The sequence below is a fragment of the Ranitomeya variabilis genome, chromosome 8 (assembly GCF_051348905.1).
Source record: "Ranitomeya variabilis isolate aRanVar5 chromosome 8, aRanVar5.hap1, whole genome shotgun sequence".
NCBI classification, from domain to species: domain Eukaryota; kingdom Metazoa; phylum Chordata; class Amphibia; order Anura; family Dendrobatidae; genus Ranitomeya; species Ranitomeya variabilis.
The window spans coordinates 47,705,396-47,730,182 of NC_135239.1; the positions used below are offsets into that span (position 1 = coordinate 47,705,396).

Here is a 24,787-nt window from a genome sequence, read left to right on the forward strand (position 1 = left end):
ATTTCAATATTTCCTGCCACATCTTGACTAGACATGCCTGGCTTCTCTCAGTACAAGTGAACTGAGAGCGGCTGAGCACATCTAGTTGGCATGTGACTGTATACAGATGTGCTCAAAACTTTACATATCCCAGCAGAATTTTTGTTTTCTTGGCCTTTTTTTTCAGAGAATATGAATGACAACACCAAAACTTTTTCTCCACTCATGGTTAGTGGTTGGGTGAAGCCATTTATGGTCAAACTACTGTGTTTTATCTTTTTAAATCATAATGACAACCCAAAACATGCCATATTGTGTTTCTTCCATTTTCTAACGCTAACTTATGAACTGGCCACTGTAGCCGTCAGACTCTAAGGCCGCTATTTGGTTGTAAATTGCCATGGCAAACATCAGGACCACACAATCATGATCTAAGGGCACCGATTGGGATAAAGAGGAAGCCCCCACACCCTGTTAACCATTTATATGATGTAGTCACAGCAGCATCTAAAGGGTTAAGCAGATATGGACGGTGACAACACTGATCGTGGCTGATGCAGCAAGTTGTCAGCTATGGTGTACAGCCGACAGCTGCTGGATTGTCATCTGTGTGGGGAGGCTATTCTCATGTATCTCAGGCCAGTAAAAAGACGTATTGGCGGTCATTAAGAGGTTAAATTGACCTGACAATTCTGGTGTACTTATTTTGAAAATCCATGTCGGCATGTCAACTTAATCCTGATATTCATGGGGGATTTTAGGAGCCCAGCTGTAAATTGAAATAGTTTGAGTCCAAGTGTAAAAATGTCTGTTTTAGTACATTCCTGTATTTTTATGTTCGCACGCTCAACTGGGTAACACCAAATTAGCAATTTATTCATGAATTTCTAGAAGTAAATGTCATGCTCAAGTGAGGACAGCCGACAGCCAGTCCAAGGATTACGATGTGACCCTCGCGTTAGTAATACAACCGTACGACTGCGCCCTTACAAGAATCCAGAACTAATGTGTTATGGGGCATACAAATACCAACAGATAAAACAGCAGAGGTGCAAAGTTCTCTTTTGTACAAATAAATGTATGACTGCAGATCCCCAATAGATGCCTTATGAAGGCAAGGCTGGATTATAGTTGCAGATCTTTTCTCTTTCATATATTTTTTTAATCTAGACAAATTAAAAGTTATGGTGCCAAAATTTGGGAAAAGACAACTTTTTCTTGAGCATGAGTGGACAATAGTTGACCCTGCAAAAACAGTACTTGGGGTGAAGGGTAAGGAGTGGATGCAGAGCTATCAACACAATACTCTACTCTTTGATGGGTAATCCAGCATTTTGGTGAACTGGATCATCCGTCTCTGCTCAGGAACAAATAACCCCGTCCCGATGTGGTGAAATCCTCGCCCACGTATAGTCATCCACTGACTCGAGCTGCTGGCTGGGCGGCTAGGGTTTTATTTGCATCAGTAGCTGGACAGCCATTTTATTCTCATTCATAAAGAGCAAATGGCTCAGGAGCAGTGTGTAGTCTCGTTGTGACACCGTGTTTGGATAACCGGACGGGGAGCTGCGGCTCCACCACAGCTGAGTGAAGAGTTGAGTATGCATTTTCTTATTTCAGATCTCTACGTTTCATATGTTCTAAGGTCCAGAGGATAATAAAACACACTGGATTCGCATCAACGCAATTTCTTGGCCAAATCTGAATTTCACTAGAATTTGCTCATTACTCTAGCATCATGATGCTGCGATTACTCAGCTTGTAAGGTTAGGCTATGTTCACATGTTGCATTTTTTGCAGCTTTTTTTTTTTTTAAATTTTAGGCAAATTTTCAGCTGCGTTTTACAGTACCAACAAAATCTATGAGATTTCAGAAATCGCATGCACAGACATTTTCTTGACTGTTTTTGTTAGAGTAGCATTTTTGCAAGCGTTTTTCACCCATTGAAATCAATGGGTAGTGCAGAAAACGCTGCAGGTATCAGGTTTTGCTGCGTTTTTGGTGCCAAAACCTGATGAAGTTGAATCAGATTATGTTTTTATGCTCTAAACTCCATCATCATGCTCAAGAGACAAATGTACCCTGACAAAAACGCACCAAAAATGCATATAAAACACAATAAGCGAACATAGCCTTACAGAGCGCTTTAGACTTATGAGACACCATATGCAATGCTACTAAGGTTAACATGGAGATGTAGCGCCACCTGGTGATAACATATAGGTAAAACACTAGAACTAATCTTATTAAAGGAATGCCTGATTTAAAATAAAGAAAATTAGTAACTTTAATAAATTAACTTGCCAACATTTTTGGAAATCACCAGCATAGGCAATGGGGGATGATGATGTGTTAAGTGGTTTTCATTTTTCCTTTGTGTAGAAGGAGAAATGATATCTGCTAATTAGGTAAATATGGATTATTTGCACATAAAAATAGAATTTGTCATTGAAACTTAATTACTGTATATTTGCCATGGTAGAAAAATCTAAAATAAGGGATGCAGACCGCATGAGCCGCTGAGCCCGTGACTGGTCGCAGCAGTCACCGCTGCAGCCTGTAAATAATCACAGAAGCAGCAGTTCAATCTTAGCGCTTGATCCAGACAGGAAAAGTAATAATTGATTTTATATTAGTATTGACACGCCAATGGGTCGAAGTCAATTATAACTGGAAACCTGTCTTAAGACTAAGCACTTTTTTTCATGAGCCTTTTTTTTGTTTTGTATGAGGGTTTTTTTATTTTTTTCTGGGACAAACAGACTTTAATTTGTACCATTATGGGTTATATAAGACTTTCTGATCACTTTTTAAGACTGTTTGAGAGGCAAGATGACCCTTAAGCATTATTGTCAATGGACATTTTCTTTTTACGTTGTCTGCTGTGAAGGTTCAGCGACAGAATATGTTTATATATTGGGACATTGCAGGTGTATTTATACCAATTGTGTACAATTACTAGCATTTATTTTATTTAAGTTTTAACATGTATTTATTCCCTGCTATTATTTATTTTTAGGCTGCAATACTTCTTCATTGCACCCGCTACACTTATGTCCAAATATTGCATGATCACATGCAGATAAAACATCAAACACCTTTTATCAAAGCATGATGAAGCAAAGAAATAAAGTATAATACAAATATCGTCTTTATTTAGAATTAGAGCTATTCCATTAAAATGTATTAACAGTGTGTTCCAGTTATTTGGCTTCTAACATAGACCTTCAATGCCATCCATTATCTGCCTCCTTCATATATCTCAGAACTAATCACCTGATATCTTCCCAAAAGTGATCTCCACTCCTCACAAGACTACTTGTCTCCTCCACACTTATATTTTCCTCACCTTTTCGCCCTCCAAAACTTCTCCCAGGTATCCCCCATCCTCTGGAATTCTGTGCCCAAACAGATCCGATTATTATCCAACACATTTGGAACTTTCAGAAGGAACCTGAAAACCCATGTCTTCAAGAACGCTTGCAGCCTGCAATGACCTTGCTGCCACTTCAACACCTCTGGAGCTGCCAAACCTCCAACCTACTGTCTCCTTCCCCATCATCCTGTAAACCAGCAAAGGCAGAGCCCTCTCCCCTCTGTTCCAATCTGTCAATGTTAGTCTGATAATTGTAATTGTGTTTTGTATGTAACATCTCATGATCAGCACCTTGGAATCAATGTTGCTCTAAAAATAAATAATAACAGTTTGATGATACATCAATTTGGAGGTGACCAATGCTTTGTCCAGCATGGAGACCGCATCACAAGTGATAGCGAAGTGACTCGGTGAACAAAACAATGACATATTGGGTCCATGGCCAGGAAATTTCCAAGTTCTCGACCTTATCAGAATCTGTGTTCAATCTTCAAGAAGCGGGTGGACACACAAGAACCCAAAAGTTGTGATAATCAGTCAGTAACTGATATCCAGCCTGTTATTGAGCCGATATCCAGCCCGATGTGGAGCCGATATCCAGCCCGATGTGAAGGCGACATCCAGCCCGATGTGAAGGCGACATCCAGCCCGATGTGAAGGCGACGTCCAGCCCGATGTGAAGGCGACGTCCAGCCCGATGTGAAGCCGATGTCCAGCCCGATGTGAAGCCGATGTCCAGCCCGATGTGAAGGCGACATCCAGCCTGATGTGAAGGCGACATCCAGCCCGATGTGGAGCCGATATCCAGCCCGATGTGGAGCCGATATCCAGCCCGATGTGGAGCCGATATCCAGCTCGATGTGAAGGCGACATCCAGCCCGATGTGAAGGCGACATCCAGCCCGATGTGAAGGCGACATCCAGCCCGATGTGGAGCCGATATCCAGCCCGATGTGGAGCCGATATCCAGCTCGATGTGGAGCCGATATCCAGCCCGATGTGAAGGCGACATCCAGCCCGATGTGAAGGCGACATCCAGCCCGATGTGAAGGCGACATCCAGCCCGATGTGGAGCCGATATCCAGCCCGATGTGGAGCCGATATCCAGCCCGATGTGAAGGCGACATCCAGCCCGATGTGGAGCCGATATCCAGCCCAATATGGAGCCGATATCCAGCCCGATGTGAAGCCGATATCCAGCCTGATCTGGAGCCGATATCCAGCCCGACATTGTAGGCAATATCCAGCTCGATATAGAGCCGACATCCATCCATCAGGGCGAGTTGCAGATTTAGATAATAGCTAAAGACTGTAACTATTGAGTCTTTACATAAACTTGATGTATTTGTCCATAAAAGTTTAAAAACTCATGACGTGTTTTGTACTCTAGTAAGCAGAAGCATCAGGCTATGTGCACATGTTGCAGAGTTGTCTGCAGATTTTTCCGCACTGAATCCGCATCTCTTGGCAGAAAACGCAGGTGCATTTATGATACATTTTTGTATGCATTTTTGAAAGCTAAATAAAGATCTATTATTGAGCAAAAAAAAAGATTTGTGATGTCATTTCTTGTCCAACCTCCTCTTTTACATTTGTCCAACCCACACTCCATTACACACAGATAGATAGATAGATAGATAGATAGATAGATAGATAGATAGATAGATAGATAGAAATTCAAATAAGAGGCAGCACTCCATAGTAAGGTGAAAACATGTGGTTGGTTTAATCGACCCACATAGCCGGGCGACGTTTCAGCTCAAACTGAGCCTTTCTCAAGCAGTGAGTAACCATCCCTCCTACCTATTTATGTGTATTTCAACAAGTGTTACATTACTTTCAATTAAATTTGATATATATAAATTATTCATAAAACATTAACATTGCATTTATCAGTGTATATTGCCTCTGTATTAAAGTGCCTTGTGCTCTGTGCATATATGCAAATACTAAAGAATAACAACTCTCAATTGCATCCTTGAATGTACTACCTTTAAGTGCCTATAATACTCAGAATACATGGTCTTTCATCAATCATTTCTATATTAATATAATACCAATGTTGCTGGCCACTCACCCACAGCTCATGGCAGGCCCATGGAGGACATACTTTACACACATCGGCGTCTTCCGCTCTCCAGTGCGCATGTCTGAAGCGCATCATTGTTTCAGAGAGGCCACTTCAGCCAATGGGACGCATTGTGTGGCAATTTTTGTATGGCGCATGCGCAGTAGCGCTAGATATCGCCATATTGGTAGTGGCTCCTTATTTCTACACATAGCGCCTTGCCTCAGCTTCAGCGCGGTGGTATGGAGACGCAATACACGTCCCCTACCACTAGCACTAGCGCTACTATTGAATAGAGACTATAAGGAGTAAAAAAGGAAAGATGTTTATCAACTCTAATGCGCTCCACCGTCCGGCCACAGTAAACTCATATTAATTGTATATTTTATTGCAAACCACCCGGATTTATCATGAGATCACACCAACAATACTTCTTATTAGTTTAAGAGTACTGATGTACGGTATCTAAATATGTCTTAACCCCTTAGTGACAGAGCCAATTTGGTACTTAATGACCGAGCCAATTTTTACAATTCTGACCAGTGTCACTTTATGAGGTTATAACTCTGGAACGCTTTATCGGATCCCGCTGATTCTGAGATTGTTTTTTCGTGACATATTGTACTTCAAGTTAGTGGTAACATTTCTTCGATATTACTTGCGATTATTTATGAAAAAAATGGAAATATGGCGAAAATTTTTAAAATTTTGCAATTTTCAAACTTTGTATTTTTATGCCCTTAAATCAGAGAGATATGTCACAAAAAATAGTTAATAAATAATATTTCTCACATGTCTACTTTACATCAGCACAATTTTGGAAACAATTTTTTTTTTTGTTAGGGAGTTATAAGGGTTAAAAGTTGACCAGCAATTTCTCATTTTTACAACACCATGTTTTTTTTAGGGACCACATCACCTTTGAAGTGATTTTGAGGGGTCTATATGATAGAAAATAACCAAGTGTGACACCATTCTAAAAACTGCACCCCTCAAGCTGCTCAAAACCACATTCAAGAAGTTTATTAACCCTTTACGTACTTCACAGGAACTAAAACAATGTGGAAGAAAAAAATGAACATTTTACTTTTTTTTGCAAACATTTTACTTCAGAACCATTTTTTTTAATTTTCACAAGTGTAAAAACAGAAATTTAACCACAAATTTTGTTGTGCAATTTTTCCTGAGTACACCGATACCCCATATGTGGAGGTAAACCACTGTTTGGGCGCACCGTAGAGCTTGGAAGTGAAGGAGCACCGTTTGACTGTTTCAATGCAGAATTGGCTGGAATTGAGATCGGACGCCATGTCGCGTTTGGAGAGCCCCTAATGTGCCTAAACAGTGGAAACCCCCCACAAGTGACACCATTTTGGAAACTAGACCCCCCAAGGAACTTATCTAGATGTGTGGTGAGCACTTTGAACCCCCAAGTGCTTCACAGAAGTTTATAACGTAGAGCCGTGAAAATAAAAAATCGCATTTGTTTTCACAAAAATGATTTTTTCGCCCACAAATTCTTATTTTCACAAGGGTAACAGGAGAAATTAGACAACAAAAGTTGTTGTGCAATTTCTCCTGAGTACGTCGATACCCCATATGTGGAGGTAAACCACTGTTTGGGCGCACCGCAGAGCTTGGAAGTGAAGGAGCACCGTTTGACTTTTTCAATGCAGAATTGGCTGGAATTGAGATCGGATGCCATGTCGCGTTTGGAGAGTCCCTGATGTGCCTAAACAGTGGAAACCCCCCACAAGTGATACCATTTTGGAAACTAGACCCCTTAAGGAACTTATCTAGATGTGTGGTGAGCACTTTGAACCCCCAAGTGCTTCACAGAAGTTTATAACGTAGAGCCGTGAAAATAAAAAATCTAATTTTTTCTACAAAAATGATCTTTTTGCCCCCAAATTTTTATTTTCACAAGGGTAACAGGAGAAATTAGGCCACAAAAGTTGTTGTGCAATTTCTCCTGAGTACGTCAATACCCCATATATGGGGGTAAACCACTGTTTGGGCGCACCGCAGAGCTTGGAAGAGAAGGAGTGTCGTTTTACTTTTTCAATGTAGAATTGGCTGGAATTGAGATCGGACGCCATGTCACGTTTGGAGAGCCGCTGATGTGCCTAAACAGTAGAGACCCCCCACATATGACACCATTTTGGAAACTAGACCCCTTAAGGAACTTATCTAGATGTGTGGTGAGCACTTTAAACCCCCAGGTGCTTCACAGAAGTTTATAACGTAGAGCCGTGAAAATAAAAAAATCGCATTTTTTCTACAAAAATGATCTTTTTGCCTCCAAATTTTTATTTTACCAAGGGTAACAGGAGAAAATGGACCCCAGAAGCTGTTGTACAATTTGTCTTGAGTACGCCGACACCCCATATGTGGGGGTAAACCACTGTTTGGGCGCATGGCTGAGCTCGGAAGCAAAGGAGCGCCATTTGACTTTTCAATGCAAAATTGACTGGAATTGAGATCGGACGCCATGTCGCGTTTGGAGAGCCCCTGATGTGCCTAAACAGCAGAAACCCCCCAAAAGTGACCCCATTTTGGAAACTAGACCCCCCATGGAACTTATCTAGATGTGTAGTGAGAACTTTGAATGCCCAAGTGCATCACAGAAGTTTATAATGCAGAGTCGTGAAAATAAAAAATATATATTTTTTAACAATAAAGATTTTTTAGCCCCCAAGTTTTTATTTTCACAAGGGTAACAAGAGAAATTGGACCCCAAAAGTTGTTGTCCAATTTGTCCTGAGTATGCTGGTACCCCATATGTGGGGGTAAACCACTGTTTGGGCGCACGGCAGAGCTCGGAAGGGAAGGAGTGCCATTTTGGAATGCAGACTTTGATAGAAGTGTCTGCGGGCGTTATGTTGCCTTTGCAGACCCCTAATGTACCTAAACAGTAGAAACCCCCAACAAGTGACCCCATTTTGGAAAATAGACCCCCCAAGGAACTTATCTAGATATGTGGTGAGAACTTTGAATGCCCAAGTGCTTCACAGAAGTTTATAATGCAGAGTAGTGAAAATAAAAAATATTTTTTTTCCCACAAAAAAGAATTTTTAAGCCCCCAAATTTTTATTTTCACAAGGGTAACAAGAGAAATTGGACCCCAAAAGTTGTTGTCCAATTTGTCCTGAGTATGCTGGTACCCCATATGTGGGGGTAAACCACTGTTTGGGCGCACGGCAGAGCTCGGAAGGGAAGGAGCGCCATTTTGGAATGCAGACTTTGATAGAATTGTCTGCGGGTGTTATGTTGCGTTTGCAGACCCCTAATGTACCTAAACAGTAGAAACCCCCACAAGTGACCAAATTTTGGAAACTAGACCCCCTAAGGAACTTATCTAGATATGTGGTGAGAACTTTGAAAGCTCAAGTGCTTCACAGAAATTTATAATGCAGAGTAGTGAAAATAAAAAAATATATTTTTTTCCAACAAAAAAGATTTTTAGCCCCCAAGTTTTTATTTTCACAAGGGTAACAGGAGAAATTGGACCCCAAAAGTTGTTGTCCAATTTATCCCGAGTACGCTGATGCCCCATATGTGGGGGTAAACCACTGTTTGGGCGCACGGCAGAGCTCAGAAGGGAGGGAGTACCATTTGACTTTTTTAGCGCAAAATTGGCTGTCGTGTTTGGAGACCCCCTGATGTACCTAAACAGTGGAAACCCCCCAATTCTAACTCCAACCCTAACCCCAACACAGCCCTAACCCTAATCTCAACCCGATCCATAATCCTAATCACAACCCTAACGATAATCACAACCCTAACCCCAAAACAGCCCTAATCTCAACCCTAACCATAACCCTAATCAAAACCCTAAATCCAACACACCCCTAACCCTAATCCCATCCCTAACCCTAATCCCAACCCTAATCCCAAACGTAACACTAATCCCAACCCTAATCCAAACCCTAACCCTAATCCCAACTCTAACCCTAACTTTAGCCCCAACCCTAACTTTAGCCCCAACCCTAACCATAACTTTAGCCCCCGTCGTCACAAAAAAAGTTCAATGTAACCTTTTTTTTGTACGTCGCGTCCGCCATTTCCGCGGATGCGTGGCCGTAACTCTGCCCCCTCCTCCCCAGGACATAGACTGGGCAGCGGATGCGTTGAAAAACTGCATCCGCTGCCCACGTTGTGCACAATTTTCACAACGTGCGTCGGTACATTGGGCCGACGCATTGCGACCGCCTCGTACCGACGCAAGTGTGAAAGAAGCCTAAGGCTACTTTCACACTAGCGTCGTACTCGGCCCATCGCAGTGTGTCGGGCCGACGTACCGACGCTAGCGTTGTAAGCGCCGCACAACGGGTGCAGCGGATGCTGTTTTTTCAACGCATCCGCTGCCCCATTGTGAGGTGCGGGGAGGCGGGGGCGGAGTTCCGGCCACGCATGCGCGGTCGGAAATGGCGGACACGTCGCACAAAAAAGTTACATGTAGTTTTTTTTGTGTCGACGGTCCGCCGAAGCACGACGCATCCGTCGCACGACGGATGCGACATGTGGCAATCCGTCGCAATGCGTCGCTAATGCAAGCCAATGGAGAAAAAACGCATCCTGCAAGCACTTTTGCAGGATGCGTTTTTTCTCCAACGACGCATTGCGACGGAAGCCAAAAAACGCTAGTGTGAAAGTAGCCTAACCCTAACCCTAGCCCTAACCCTAAATTTAGCCCCAACCCTAACCCTAACTCTAACCCTAACTCTAACCCTAACCCTAACCCTAACTCTAACCCTAACTCTAACCCTAACCCTAACTCTAACCCTAACCCTAACTCTAACCCTAACCCTAATTTTAGCCCCAACTTGTCTTCTCCTGCCGGCCGGCAGATGGCAGCAGATGGCGGGCGCACTGCGCATGCGCCCGCCATGATGAAAAAGCCGGCTGGCAGGAGAAGACAGAAGAGGACCCAGGGACCCCGGGTGAGTATGATAGGGTCCCCGAATCCCCCTATTTCTCTGTCCTCTGATGTGCGATCACATCAGAGGGCAGAGAAATAACTGATCGCTTTTTTTTTTTTTTTTTTTTTTTGCGGTCGCCGGTAAACTGTTAATTACCGGCGATCGCAAAGCAGGGGTCGGTGCAAACCGACCCCGATCATGTTCTTTGGGGTCTCGGCTACCCCCGGCAGCCGAGACCCCAAAGAACATCCGGGTGCCGGGCGGCGGGCGCACTGCGCGTGCGCCCGCCATTTTTTCCCGGAAGAAAGATGGCGGCGCCCATGGGGAGACACGAGGAGCACCGGGGGAGGTAGGTAAGTATTGGGGGGCTATTGGGGGCCATCGGGGACCACATTTCTCTGTCCTCCGATGTGCGATCACATCGGAGGACAGAGAAATTAAACGGCAAATCGCGTTTTTTTTTTTTGTTGTTGCGACCGCCGGTAAACGGTTAATTACCGGCGATCGCAACTCGGGGGTCGGTAAAAACCCCCCGAATCATGTTCTCTGGGGTCTCGGCTACCCTCGGCAACCGAGACCCCAGAGAAAATCCGACTCTGGGGGGCGCTATTCACTTTTTCCACAGCGCCGTTAATTAACGGCGCTGTGGATTAAGTACCCTTAGCGGCCGCCGTTAAAAGGCGTATCGGCGGTCGTTAAGGGGTTAATCTCATAGATCGTTATGTCTCTTTTGTGGATCTTTTTATTTCTCCATTATCCATCCGGATCCACTAATTATAGCCGTATTTTTTAATGACGTACACACGGTACTTATAACATAATTATTTTTATTGTACCTTGGCTCCACAGGTGATCATATTTTTTATACAATCCCCGTGAGCCAATAGAGCCATACCACACCTCAGTTGTCCCTCCGGACCAAAAAGGTGCAATTCTGACATCTATAAGGTACCAATATGCTGAGTAGTTATAACGGCTACAAACTAAGATCTAAAAACATCCGTACTATTTATTTAATATTTATCCATTCTGCATAATAAAGGTAGTACATTCAAGGATGCAATTGAGAGTTGTTATTCTTTAGTATTTGCATATATGCACAGAGCACAAGGCACTTTAATACAGAGGCAATATACACTGATAAATGCAATGTTAATGTTTTATGAATAATTTATATATATCAAATTTAATTGAAAGTAATGTAACACTTGTTGAAATACACATAAATAGGTAGGAGGGATGGTTACTCACTGCTTGAGAAAGGCTCAGTTTGAGCTGAAACGTCGCCCGGCTATGTGGGTCGATTAAACCAACCACATGTTTTCACCTTACTATGGAGTGCTGCCTCTTATTTGAATTTCTGTGAACCTGGTGCAATCAATTGGACTGGTTGCCTGAGGCCTTGCACCCGAAGATAAGTATCAGTGTAGTGCTGTTCCTCTTTTTTCTTAGATAGATAGATAGATAGATAGATAGATAGATAGATAGATAGATAGAGATAGCTAGATAATAGATAGATATGGGATAGATAGATCTATAGATAATATCTATCGATCTATGTATAGATCTATCTACCTATCAGTGAGCCCCATCGGGGACAGTGATGATAATGTGTGCAAAACTGTAAAGCACTGCGGAATATGTTAGCACTATATAAAAATACAGATTATTATCGATCTATCTCATTCCTTCTATCTATCTATTATCTATCATCTGTCTATCTGTCTGTCCTATCTATCTCATTCCTTCTATCTATCATAGATACAGTACCTAGAAGGAATGAGATAGATAGTAGATAGATAAAAAGAAGGAATGAGATAGTAGATAGAAGGAATTAGATAGATAGATAGATAGATAGATAGATAGATAGATAGATAGATACAGTAGATAGTAGATAGATAGAAGGAATGAGATAGAAGGAATAAGATGGATATATCCAGGGCCGGACTGGCCATTTGGCAATTCTGGCAAATGCCAGAAGGGCCTATCTGGTTGTGGGCTGCCTTGTGTGCTATGTTGTTAACAGAATCAATGTTCTCAAGACACCCATACTGTTAACAGTTGTGACGGAGCACAAAGCCAATCACTCCGTCACTTACCTCAGCATGCCGTGGGTATAATTAGAAATATTAGTCTTGTAGTAAATCTTCCTTTCCTCCATCCAGAGTGACCCCTGAGGAAGCTGTTGTGAAACGTGCGTAGGGGCGCGTGGTCACCCCCATGGACACACGTATGGGTACGATTTAGTGGGTGGTCTTGTGTCTCTTTCCTCACTTGGGATATAATATGTATATGGTCACTGAATTTAACCCTATAATGGGAGTCTAATTTAGAGACATAATGTGATTTACCCTATTTTGGAGACTTTAACTTTTTGGATAAAATTGAATGCACTTTCACTTTATATTATATATGGAATATATGACCATGTGTGGGTCATAAGAGATAGTCACATATCCAGGTATCTGTTCCTGGGGTACTACTGAGTTTTGGTGCACCCTTAACTGTAGTTGATTTCTCTGTTTTAAATATTTGTCTTGTAATATTGTGTCAGAATTGATTGTACTAATAAATATATAATTTTATGATACATTGTTTGTGGATATATGCTCCAAACTTTGATGTTTTTGATATTGAGAGGGAGCTCCATAGGATAGTTTCCATTGTCCTGATCCTTGACTTTGGGACTAATATTCACTATTGTATTATGGTATCTGCATTTGAGATATTGTGTATGAATATCAGCCAGCAGCTTTTACTGGCTATTAAAATAGGGGGACCCCTCCCAAAAATTACGTGGGGTTCTCCTATATTTTATAGCCAGAGAGGCTATGCAGACAGCTACAGGCTGATATTCATAGCCTAGGAAGGGACCATGGATATATTGGCCCCCCCCTGGCTAAAAATACCAGCATGCAGCCGCCCCAGAAATGGTGCATCTCTAAGATGCGCCAATTCTGATATTTAGCCCCCCCCTTCCCACTCCCCTGTAGCTGTGGGATATGGGGTAATAAGGGGTTAATTTCACCTTTGTATTGTAAGGTGACATTATGCCTGGTTAATAATGGAGAGGCGTCAATAAGACACCTATCCATTATTAATCCTATAGTAGTGAAAGAGTTAAATAAAAAAGACAGCCAGAAAAAAGTATTTTAATTTCATCATATTTACAACCACGCCTAATTCCTGTGACACCCTCGATCGCCTGCAAAAAAAATAAAATAAACCAACGGTATACTCCCTGTCCGACACAGTCCAATTAATAATCATCCCACGATGATCTCCCCTATAGAACAGTGACATCTGGTCATGTCACTGCCCTATAGGGCCTCCAGTGACACACTGACAGGAGACAATGGCTCCTGCAGTGCATCACTGAAGAGGTTACCTGAGTTCATTGCTCTCACTTTATGGCAATGCTGTGTGGGAATTTTCCCATGCAGCAGTGCCGCAAGTGAGAGTATGAACTATACTCACAGCGGCGGAAGGATACAGTGCAGAAGAATACCTTCCGTCATTGTATCGCCGGAGCCCCTGGAGAGCGGTTGCATCAGCTGATGTGGCTGCTCTCCATGGGGAATCGTCGTGGGACACTCGTATTAATTGGATTACTGCGGACACAGAGTATATTGTTGGTTTATTATTTTAATATTTTTTTGCAGGTGATCCATGGCTTCAGGATCAAGGTGAGTGTACTCTATGTTGTATGTACTGTCTGTACTATATATGTGTGTGGTTTTTTTTACATTCAACATATTAGCCGGATGATGAGACTACTACTGCCCCATCATTGGCTAATGTGTCAATCACTGTCACTGTAGCAGGCATAGCTGGATGGGACTTGTAGTCCCCTCGGACGATGCCTGCACCCCCCCCCCCCAAAGACACCTCCAGACAGCGCCGCAGACCTCCAGGCAGCGCCGCCCAGCCCCAGAGACCCACGGACAGCCCACAGACCCCTCCTGCGCACACAGCGTTTCATCCGCAGCTAAACCGCAGATCTTTTTTACATCTGCGGTTTTGCTGTGGATTGGCCTGACTCAATGCAAGTCAATGGGTGCAGAAACTCTGCAGATCCGCCAAAAGAATTGACATGCTGCAGAAAAAACAACGCTGCGTTTCCGCAGCATGTGCACAGTGAATTTGGTTTTCCATAGGTTTACATGCTACTGTAAAACGCATGGAAAACTGCTGCAGATCTGCGGGAAAATCCGCAACGTGTGCACATAGCCTCAGACTAAAAGATCAAAAAACACTGAAGCAGCAAACTCTGCGAAAAACAAAATTTGTGTCAGTCTCAAAACTTTTTGCCAGGACGGTACAGAGCCCTTAAAGGGGTTGTCTGGTCTAAAAATGAGAAGTCTGTGTGACTGCAGACTTGTGGCTCCTCACATCGGGCGCACTGTGGGGCGGGAGGACTCTGATGTCAGCAGCGGTCATGTGAGCACAAGTATGTGATCTGCGCATGCTCGCTCAATGCACGAGGCCAGAAACGTCTAGTGGGATTGTGTCCTTGAGTGTGCATATCACAGACTTGTCCATGACCGCTGCGGACAGTCACAGGAGAATCCTCACAGCGCACACGCTCATTCACAAGTCTGCAGTCATATATAGTGACAGCAGACTTGTCGTTTTAGGCGGGATAACCCCTTTGCACACAAGTGCGGGCGGCTGAAGCCAGGTGAATGCTGCAGACTACTTATGTATTTCATAGTATCTTCTCTGCCGGGTGCTGACTGGAGGGACAGGTCGGTGTGCAGACTACACGGTGACTGCGCCTCTGCCGCACACCAGGAACAGTCAGCGGTTATCAAACTACAGTTCCCAGAATGCAATGTGCCGCAAGGAATTCTGGAGCTGCGCGCCGCCTGACCTACTCCCATCACCATGACGCGCCCGTACGCCTGTTGCCTAGACAACAGCCACAGCCTGACACTCCGCATGCGCAATAACCGTGACGTCATTTGTAGGCGACCGGTCCTCGTGCAGGAGACCCGGAGGATCTTCAGAGAGGACGTCTCTCAGGTCCCCGGTAAGAGGAGCGTGAGGGGGCGGCAGACAGCGCGGGAACCTCCTGTTATAGAGGAGGAGGCCTCAGCTTAGTGTATGAGGCTGAGAACTGAGCGGTGACCTCTGCGGTGTGAGGACACATGACCCAGTACTGCCCCCTGTTATGTGCCGGTGATCTCTCAGGGCAGCACACACTCACCGCTGCAGCTGATGAAAGGGGATAACACGGTACCATGACTCTTTCCTTCTCAAAACTGGAGTTGAGGGATCACTATAGAGCTAACACACAAGTGATGGCAGCGCAGTGTCTGGTGACATCCAGGGCTCAGTCCGCAGAGCGCCGGGTCACTGGTTACACATGAGCGGGAGGTCATCACTGAAACCGCCAGATGGAGCGTCGGGGGATTGGGGCATGTCCGCACTAGCCCTTCTCTCTGACCGTTTTTTAAACAGCTGCGTAAATCCCCTTTAACGGAGGAGAAAGTGCTGATTACATTCACATATGTGATATGTGGAAAGAAGTATCCTGCTGACGTGTGGGGGGTATGTGCGGGCATGGGGGGGTATGTGCGGGACGTGGGGGGGGGGTATGTGCGGGACGTGGGGGGGGGGGTATGTGCGGGACGTGGGGGGGGGTATGTGCGGGACGTGGGGGGGGGTATGTGCGGGACGTGGGGGGGGGTATGTGCGGGACGTGGGGGGGGTATGTGCGGGACGTGGGGGGGGTATGTGCGGGACGTGGGGGGGTATGTGCGGGACGTGGGGGGGGTATGTGCGGGACGTGGGGGGGGTATGTGCGGGACGTGGGGGGGGGGGTATGTGCGGGACGTGGGGGGGGGTATGTGCGGGACGTGGGGGGGGTATGTGCGGGACGTGGGGGGGGTATGTGCGGGACGTGGGGGGGGGGTATGTGCGGGACGTGGGGGGGGGGTATGTGCGGGACGTGGGGGGGGGGTATGTGCGGGACGTGGGGGGGGGGGTATGTGCGGGACGTGGGGGGGGGGTATGTGCGGGACGTGGGGGGGGGGTATGTGCGGGACGTGGGGGGGGGGGTATGTGCGGGACGTGGGGGGGGTATGTGCGGGACGTGGGGGGGGGGTATGTGCGGGACGTGGGGGGGGGTATGTGCGGGACGTGGGGGGGGGTATGTGCGGGACGTGGGGGGGGGGGTATGTGCGGGACGTGGGGGGGGGTATGTGCGGGACGTGGGGGGGGTATGTGCGGGACGTGGGGGGGGTATGTGCGGGACGTGGGGGGGGGGTATGTGCGGGACGTGGGGGGGGGGTATGTGCGGACATGCGGGGGGGGGGGGGGGTGTGTGTGTATGTGCCTGATGGGTATGTGCGGGGGTATGTGCTGACGTGCGGGGGTATAAGCTGACGTGTGGATGTATGTGCCTGATGGGTATGTGCGGGACGTGGGGGGTATGTGCAGGACGTGCGGGACGTATACAGTGTGCCCCTTAAGACAGGGCATGGGGCAAACCCTTTAAAGAGTTTTATGTAAATCTTAAACATGGATCGCCCTCATTTACTAGGTGGTCCCTAGACCCCTGCTCTGCATTTTGGCTGAATCAGTCTCTGATGAAGCCTTAGTGAAAGTCACGTCTGGTGTGGTGGGTGAGCATTTCTGTATTTGGTTCACTATTTGTCCCTTTCAGCAATTTTTTTTTTTCCATCTTTGCACTTTATATTTATTATATTTATTATTTTGGGGTTATAGAACTATTGACTTATAACTCTTCTGTAAATATAAAAATTGACTAAACTTAAAGAGGTTTCCAGTTATATTACTGCTGATCTTGTACAAATACCATTGGTAAAGTGAGACCGGGCTTAGCGTTGCAGTGCTCACTTTAAAGGGAACCTCTCTGTAGAGTTGTGGTTAATAAACTACTGGTATTTTTCTATAGGGTGTGTAAATACCTTTTGTAGGAGTGTGCTATTCACTGAGAGAAAGAAAGTGGAGCTATTAGGCGAAGTTCACACTGGGCGTTCTTGCGGTGTTTTTTGTGCTAATTTTTCAGCTGCGTTTTACAGTACTGGCTATGTCTATGAGATTTCAGAAATCCCATGCACACATATTGTGCTTTTTTTTTGTTTTTTATTTATTTATTTTTTGCATCAGTATTTTGTGCTTTGCATAGCATTTTTGGACATACAGCATGTCACTTCTTTCAATTTTTTTCCACCCATTGACCTGAAAATGAGTGGTGAAAAACCACAGGTATTAGGTTTTGCTGCGGTTTTTGTGCCAAAACCTGATTCTATGGAATAGGACTTTTTCTTTCAACACTAATATTTATCAGCATGCACAAGGGACAAATCTAGCATGCTAAAAACGCCCAAAAAATGCAAGAAAAAAAACAAAGAAAAAATGCTTTTTTTCTGCAGCTTATTTCCTGCCAAGAGATCAGGTTTTCCTGAAAAAATAATGCTGAAAAAAAGCCTATTGTGCACTTTCCCTAAAGGTACCGTTACACTAAACGACTTGCCAACGATCACGACCAGCGATACGACCTGGCCATGATCGTTGGTAAGTCGTTGTGTGGTCGCTGGGGAGCTGTCACACAGACAGCTCTCTCCAGCGACCAACGATCAGGGGAACGACTTCGGCATTGTTGAAACTGTCTCCAACGATGCCGAAGTCCCCCTGCAGCACCCGGGTAACCAGGGTAAACATCGGGTTACTAAGTGCAGGGCCGCGCTTAGTAACCCGATATTTACCCTGGTTACCATTGTAAAAGTTAAAAAAAAAAAACACTACATACTCACCTTCTGATGTCTGTCACGTCCCCCGGCGTCCACAGGGTTACACGCTGCTGCTCAGAGCTTCCTGCACTGAATGTGTCAGCGCCGGCAGTAAAGCAGAGCACAGCGGTGACGTCACCGCTGTGCTCTGCTTTACGGCCGGCGCTGACACGCGATGTCTCCTCCTCTCAGCGCTGGCAGCTTGTCCTGTGTGAGCGGTCACGTGGGACTGCTCATTACAGTGATGAATATGCGCATATTCATCACTGTAATGAGCGGCCCCACGTGACCGCTCACAAAGGACAAGCTGCCGGCGCTGAGAGGAGACATCGCAGGAGCTGGGTGAGTATTTCTCTACAAGGGGCCGGGCGGCACACTGGGGATGGGAGGCGGGGATCACCTGCAAACTTTATTTTTAACAAAAAAGAAAAAAAACTTGATTTTTCATCTCTTCTCTCCTGCGGGGGAGAAGAGATGAATGCCGCCTTCAGCACCACACGCGGGGGGGGGGGGACAGCGCTTACTGTAGCGCTGTCTCTCCTGCACGGTCTGTGTGGTCCACGGGCGGCACACGGCTGCCGCACGTGTGCCACACGGATGTGCCACATGAGCACACAGACACGGATAACTCCGGTACCGGAATTATCTGGACGCGTGAAAGAGGCCTTAAACTGCATTGTGCCGCTGATGATGGTCATCTGGGTGGTGCAGCAGCAATGACTAGTCCTGGTGTCCGTGCTGTTAGCCCACTGACTTGATTGATGTTCATCTTGGCAGAGCTAGAATGAGGTTCGGGGAGCAGCCATCTTGCTTGAGCTGCATTGAGAGATGAGGAACCTGTAGTCTGGATATATTCTTTGTCTTTCATAGCACATTGTTGTGGACTTACCCCATGACCTTCTGCAGAGGTCTTTGTGCCTGAAGTGGGAGGAGTTGAGCTTAAACATAAACACTGAATGGTAAATCCTGTTTGGTCTTCACACCTCAACATTGAAATTGCAACACCAAGATGGAAAAGTCGTGGAATTATGCAAATTACGGGATGGAAAGACAAGTTACTGATATAAGCAAATGATGAGAAAATGGAAACCATTTTTTTTTTTTTTTTTAAATATCCAATTTATTCATTATCGACTATGAGTTCCACACGTATAAATCCCTGCACATACATGCCTTGGCTGCCATCCCTGGGGTTATTAATGGTTGAGGAATGTTCTGTCACTCTGAATGCACTTGGGGGCAAGTCATCAAGATCCGTTGCTGGCAGCTTCCTCTGCAGTTGCCGACCAATAACGTCTCACATGTGCTCGATGGGAGACAAGTCCTGAGACGCTGCGGGCCATGGTAGCACGTGTAGGCCACACAGGCTGCTCACAGTAGCATGAACATCCCATAAAATGATGTTGCTGTGTTGAAAAATTACTCCTAGGACACTTTAAAGAAATTACCGTACCACTGGTTCCACAATTGATGAATTCTGTACTGCAAGTGAAATTAGACGTCACTTACCAAGCCTACGATGGCGCAGTGTCTACACAAACCACTTGCACGACATTGGGCTCTCCACAGACTTCCATCTTGACTCCATCGCTCTCTAAGGTGATCTTGGTGCAGAGGAAGATGGCAATGGAGGTCTATCCTCAGCGATGAGTCCTGCTTTTGTCTTCATGCGATAATGGCCGGAGGTTGGTCTGGAGACCACGTGGGCAATGCCGTGAAGAGGCCTCAGCAAAGGAAGGTCCCACAAGTCCAACTCCCGGGATTATGCTGTGGGGTGGCACACTGTTTTCGATGTTATCCTTTTCAGTGGATTAATTTAAAGATAGATGTGATGCAGATGGTGTCTTTATGGCATTCGAAAAGTAGTGCATGCTGCGATTATTTATTTTTATAGAAGCGAACCATCAATAAAATGTTTTGAACTAACCTCATTGATGTTCATTGTTGTTTCCATGTACAGTGTGTTTGGCCCACGAACTGAAAACCCGCTGTATGCCGTCCATGGATACAGAATTGTCCAGTCCAAATATAGGTTGCTGAACTGTACGATAAAAAGTAACATATTCAGTGTGTGTATTTCTGTTTATCAGGTACAATGGGCACCTCTACATCAGCCCCATCTACTCCACACCCTTCACCGGCTGGATCAGTAAATACAGACTTGGCCACGTCGCCTCCTGCAGGATGTCCGATGCATCAAAAAAAGATGAAAGGTATTTTGATTTTTTTTTTTGCTTTGGTAACTTTGCATAAAAAAGGTGTCCAGGTTTGGCTTGAAAGTCTGTGGGCGCTCTATGCGACTGCAGACCTGCGAATCCTCATATTACACTGTCAGGATTCTCCGGTGCCGGCAGGGAGACCAGGCGGTCATGTGACTGCAGGTATGAGATATGCTTACTCCTGGCCACGTTCTGACTAGACGTGGCCGGCCTCGAACAATACAAGTGAGTTCAGCGAGATCGTGTATCACTTTGGATGAAATCTCGTCCACTTCGCAGCTACTGTAATACATTTCTGGGATTCTACTTGCAAAGTCTGGGGAAAAGAATCGGCCTCACATCTGACCCATGTGTATCCAGCATTTCTGTATATTTTCTTTTGATGCATAGTGAATACTTTGCGTGTGAAAAATCTTTGGCGTATTATTGTAGCAAAATTGTGGAGGAGTTATTACTAAATGTCATCTAAATAATCCATAAAAGACATCTTCACGGTCAATTGTCCTTTCGCTTCCTACTCCGCCATCTTTTCCATGTCTTAGTTACTAGCTAGGAATGTAATGCTCTGTATACACTGCAACATAATTACCGTATAACTATTTTATTAAAGCAACAGGATGTCCGATGCACAAAGAAGTTTCCCAGAACGCAGAGAGCTGCTCAGGTCCCAGCCATCAAGAAAGAGCCTACGAATATGTCCAGTGTCCCATGAGAGCGAGCGGTAAAGATGACATTGACCCCAGCAATATGGTGAGATGAGATTTTATGGAAGGTATAGAGTATATAGTATTTCCCTTTTAGATATTACAATGACGTTACTTGCCAGAAGACTTGCTTAACCCCTTCCCGACCTAGGAGTTATTTGTATGTCCTACTTTCAGGTCTGCACATATGTAATAGGCTCAGGAGCTGAGCCGCCACCACGGCCGGTAGATCAGTCGTGTTACACAGCCAACATCTACCTGTAATCTCAGTGTCTGGAGCTAGCTCAGATTGTTGCTGTTTAACCATCTAATTGCCACAGTGGTATCTGATTTGCCACCCCCTCCCCGTGCAATGCGAGCACGGTGCAGATGGGTTGCTAAAGACAACAGAGGGTCTGCGGAAACCCCCTCCCCATGGTTGGTATGTTAGTCCTCCTGTGAAGCCCAGCCTGCTGCTCTGCGTCATAGCTGAATGTCATTTTCTCTAGGTGCCACAATGCTATGGTATTGCAGGATATAGTACAAGAAATCAAATAATCGCAGGTTGAAGTGCTTAAGTAGACCAAAAATGAATGCAGAAAATAAAAACATTGTTTTTAAAAACTTAAGGTTAATTCCTTTCCTACTTTTTTTTTTTAAAAAGGAAAAGTAAGAAAAATCGACCACGTTTGGTATCGATGTATCCATAAAGGTCCAATCTAGCAAATATAAAATTAAATAATTTGTATGTTAAACACTGTAAAGAGGGGGGAAAAAATTGGACCGGCAGATCTTGCCATTTTTTGGTTACCCCACCTCACCCCTAGAACGTAATAAAAAGAACAATCAAAACAATGTATGTTTCCCACAGTAGCGTTAATAAAAACACCAGCTCCTCACACAAAACTGCAAGCTCTGTTTATAATAGTGGAGAGGTAAGAGTAGATATTACATAAGCACTGAATTGTTTAGATTTTCCGTAAGGTTTACATTACTAACCGTCAGAGAAGCCCATGAAATGTGACTGAGGATTTCATATTAAAGGGTTTGTCCATTACTGGAAGACCCCAGTTCAACCAATTCCGGACTTTAATTAAAATAAAGACAGCAGATACCCTGCAAAAGCGGTGGAGCCATCCTAGCGATGTCGATGCCACTGCTCCCCAAGGGTTGTAGGACTTCTTGGCACATGCAGGCTACAGCCAATCTTTTCCTGCTGCTCATCATAAGGCGTTATCTAAGCATGCTCGAATAATATGCTCGAGTCCCTTAGCCTGCATGTCTCGTGGTTGTTCGACAACAGCAACGCATGCAGGGATCCCCTGCTTGTTAGGCAATCCCCGCATGTGTTGCAGCTGTCGAACAGCCATGAGACATGCAGCGACGGGGACTCGAGCATATTATTCGAGCATGCTGAAGACACTCGGTTAGCAACAGAGTATGCTCGGATAGCACCTTACTTCTGTCACTCATCACTAGTCCTGAATTGTCCGCTGTTAGACAACATCTTTAAATGAAGAATTAAGAGACAACTAGTAATCATTTATTTGTTTCTTTAGATGCCGCCTCCAAACCAGTCTCCAGCGTCAGATCAACCCTTCCCTCTGTCAGTAAGCCGAGAAGAATCTACTATTCCACGCTCCAACACTGATAAAAACTGGGTGTATCCATCAGAACAAATGTTTTGGAACGCAATGCTCAGGAAGGGGTAAGCGGCTCAGGATTTCCATTTCCATAGCGCAGAGCGCCTTCTACTGGCCGTGGCAGTTCCACAACTCCTGAACTGCCTTCATGTTTCTCTATGGGGTAGAAAGTAGCTTCATTAAAAACTGCCATTGTACGTATATAGAAGCACGCCATTCACTACCCTGCTGTATTTTTTTTATGCTTAGCAAAGTCCCCCAATATAATTTCTTCTACAAATTTATTATATTAAAACGGTGAACCTTTATGTTTTTAAGGTGGAAATGGAAGGACGATGACCTGAAACCTGAAGATATGAATAATATAATCAAGATTCACAATAAGAACAATGAACAGGCCTGGTCTGAGATCCTGAAATGGGAAGCTCTCCACGCCAAGTAAGAGCGGCTGTCGTGGGATCATTTGCACATCACCATTCATTTTATTTATTCTACTAATCTTCATTATTTTTTGTTGTATCACAGAGCTTCTCATTCACTTTTCTGCTTGTCCATCTTCAGTGATTCATTACTATAGCTTGGCACTAACCCAATCCTATCTGCATAGCGGGGGTACGGTGACAGTTGCCTATTGTCAACTACTCACATGTCTTAAGTACAGAGTAAATGTGCTCAAAACAAAAGGAAACATGACTATTTTTCTGCCTAATGTAGTACGTCCCATCGCATCTGGTCCTGACACTGTGGTGCTAGAAATATTCATGTGTCCTTAAAAGATTTCTTCTGCGAATGGTAAAATTGCAAAGTTCTCATAAAATCAAGCGTCTTATTAAAAATCCTCTCTGTCCTGAAGAATTTTCAATTTTGTTTACTGCTTGTCGCCTTGGTTACCGGCCACCTCTGCTTTCTATCAAAGGTGGCCAATTTCCTAGGCAAGTAGCGCGTGCTTGCAAACGCTGCTTGACTCTTGATCCAGCCAGTTTGAGCCCCTGGGCGGCTGCCATGCTGCAGAGGCATAACTGTCCACTACTAGCAGCTGTTGAGAGGGCACGGATCAGACTAGCGGCGTAGCCATGCCACTGGTCATGAGGAGAGTACCACCCCCTGGCAAACGGAAGGCCAGAGGGTTGGGGAGCGGTGCATTCCTTAAAATGGCAGAATAACCCTTTGTAGTATTTCTCAGCAATCTCTTCTCTTTCTATTCAGAGAGTGTCCGTGCGGCCCAACTCTTGTTCGTTTTGGTGGAAAAGCCAAAGAGTTTTCCCCGAGAGCGCGCATCCGATCGTGGATGGGGTACGGTATTTTACACCTTGCATTGATCGCTTTCTGTGTATCCAGGAGCTGTTCTGATCTCTTGCTTATCGTTCTTTTCCGCAGCTATGAGCTTCCCTTCGACCGTCACGATTGGATTGTAAATCGCTGCGGAGAGGAAGTCCGATATGTCATCGACTATTATGATGGAGGCCAAGTAGATAAAAACTATCAGTTCACAATCTTGGACGTCCGCCCGGCTTTTGACTCCATGACGGCAGTCTGGGACAGAATGAAAGTTGCCTGGTGGCGCTGGACATCCTAATCTATTAAGGACTTGTTTGTTTGACAGACAAACCTGTAATTGCCTGCTTTTATTGCAGTGAGCCATTGCCAGGCTGCCATCTCCATTATAAATGCAGTCCAGTATTTAATGTTATGTATATAGATAAAAATACTTTTAAAAAAAACGCAGTAAAGATTTTAATGTCGTCCTAAAAATAAAAGAAAATATATGTAAGAAAAAATCTGCAATGTCTGCGCAATAATCTATATACTGCAGCATTAGCATGGAACTGGCATCTTGTATAGTGCTGGGTACACTTACACCTTACACCTATAGGGGAGGAAACCAGCAAAACTGTAGCTTCTTGATCACCTCTTCAAGGGGCACAGGGTGTTTACTGACAGGTTGTGTCTCTTGCTGCTTGACCCATCAATCATTAGAATAGGGGGTCCTGAGTCGCTTGTTCCTTCTCACAGTATGACTGTAAGGCCACATTCACAATATTTGGTGAGTATTTAGTGATCAGCGAATGTGCTTGGATAAGGTGTTATCTGAGCATGCTCGGGTGCTAACAGAGTGTCTTCGGCGTGCTCGAAAAAA

At 44.9% G+C, this 24,787-nt stretch overlaps 1 protein-coding gene across 4 annotated transcripts; it reads left to right on the forward strand.

The window, feature by feature from the left end:
• Positions 1-14,825: 14,825 nt before the first annotated feature.
• Positions 14,826-24,433, forward strand: HCCS (holocytochrome c synthase). 4 transcript variants are annotated; one of them, XM_077278319.1, is made up of 7 exons: positions 14,826-15,026; positions 20,196-20,318; positions 20,935-21,074; positions 22,567-22,715; positions 22,969-23,088; positions 23,857-23,943; positions 24,028-24,420. In XM_077278319.1, exons 2-7 carry the CDS (start codon positions 20,201-20,203, stop codon positions 24,224-24,226), a joined length of 813 nt encoding a protein of 270 aa, XP_077134434.1. In that variant the 5' UTR covers positions 14,826-15,026; positions 20,196-20,200; the 3' UTR covers positions 24,227-24,420. The 4 variants fall into 4 exon arrangements, with proteins under 4 accessions (XP_077134434.1, XP_077134430.1, XP_077134431.1 ...); XM_077278315.1 differs by lacking the exon at positions 14,826-15,026 and adding an exon at positions 15,218-15,377 and having other exon boundaries at positions 24,028-24,433; XM_077278316.1 differs by lacking the exon at positions 14,826-15,026 and adding an exon at positions 15,412-15,583 and having other exon boundaries at positions 24,028-24,433.
• Positions 24,434-24,787: the final 354 nt, after the last annotated feature.

Bases quoted from the DNA above. Each gene is read 5' to 3' on its own strand.
- HCCS (XM_077278315.1), top strand. From the start codon at position 15,233: ATGACGCGCCCGTACGCCTGTTGCCTAGACAACAGCCACAGCCTGACA. The intron at 20,319-20,934 runs GTATTTTGATTT...ATTTTATTAAAG, and splicing joins GCATCAAAAAAAGATGAAAG to CAACAGGATGTCCGATGCAC. The intron at 23,944-24,027 runs GTACGGTATTTT...TCTTTTCCGCAG, and splicing joins CGCATCCGATCGTGGATGGG to CTATGAGCTTCCCTTCGACC.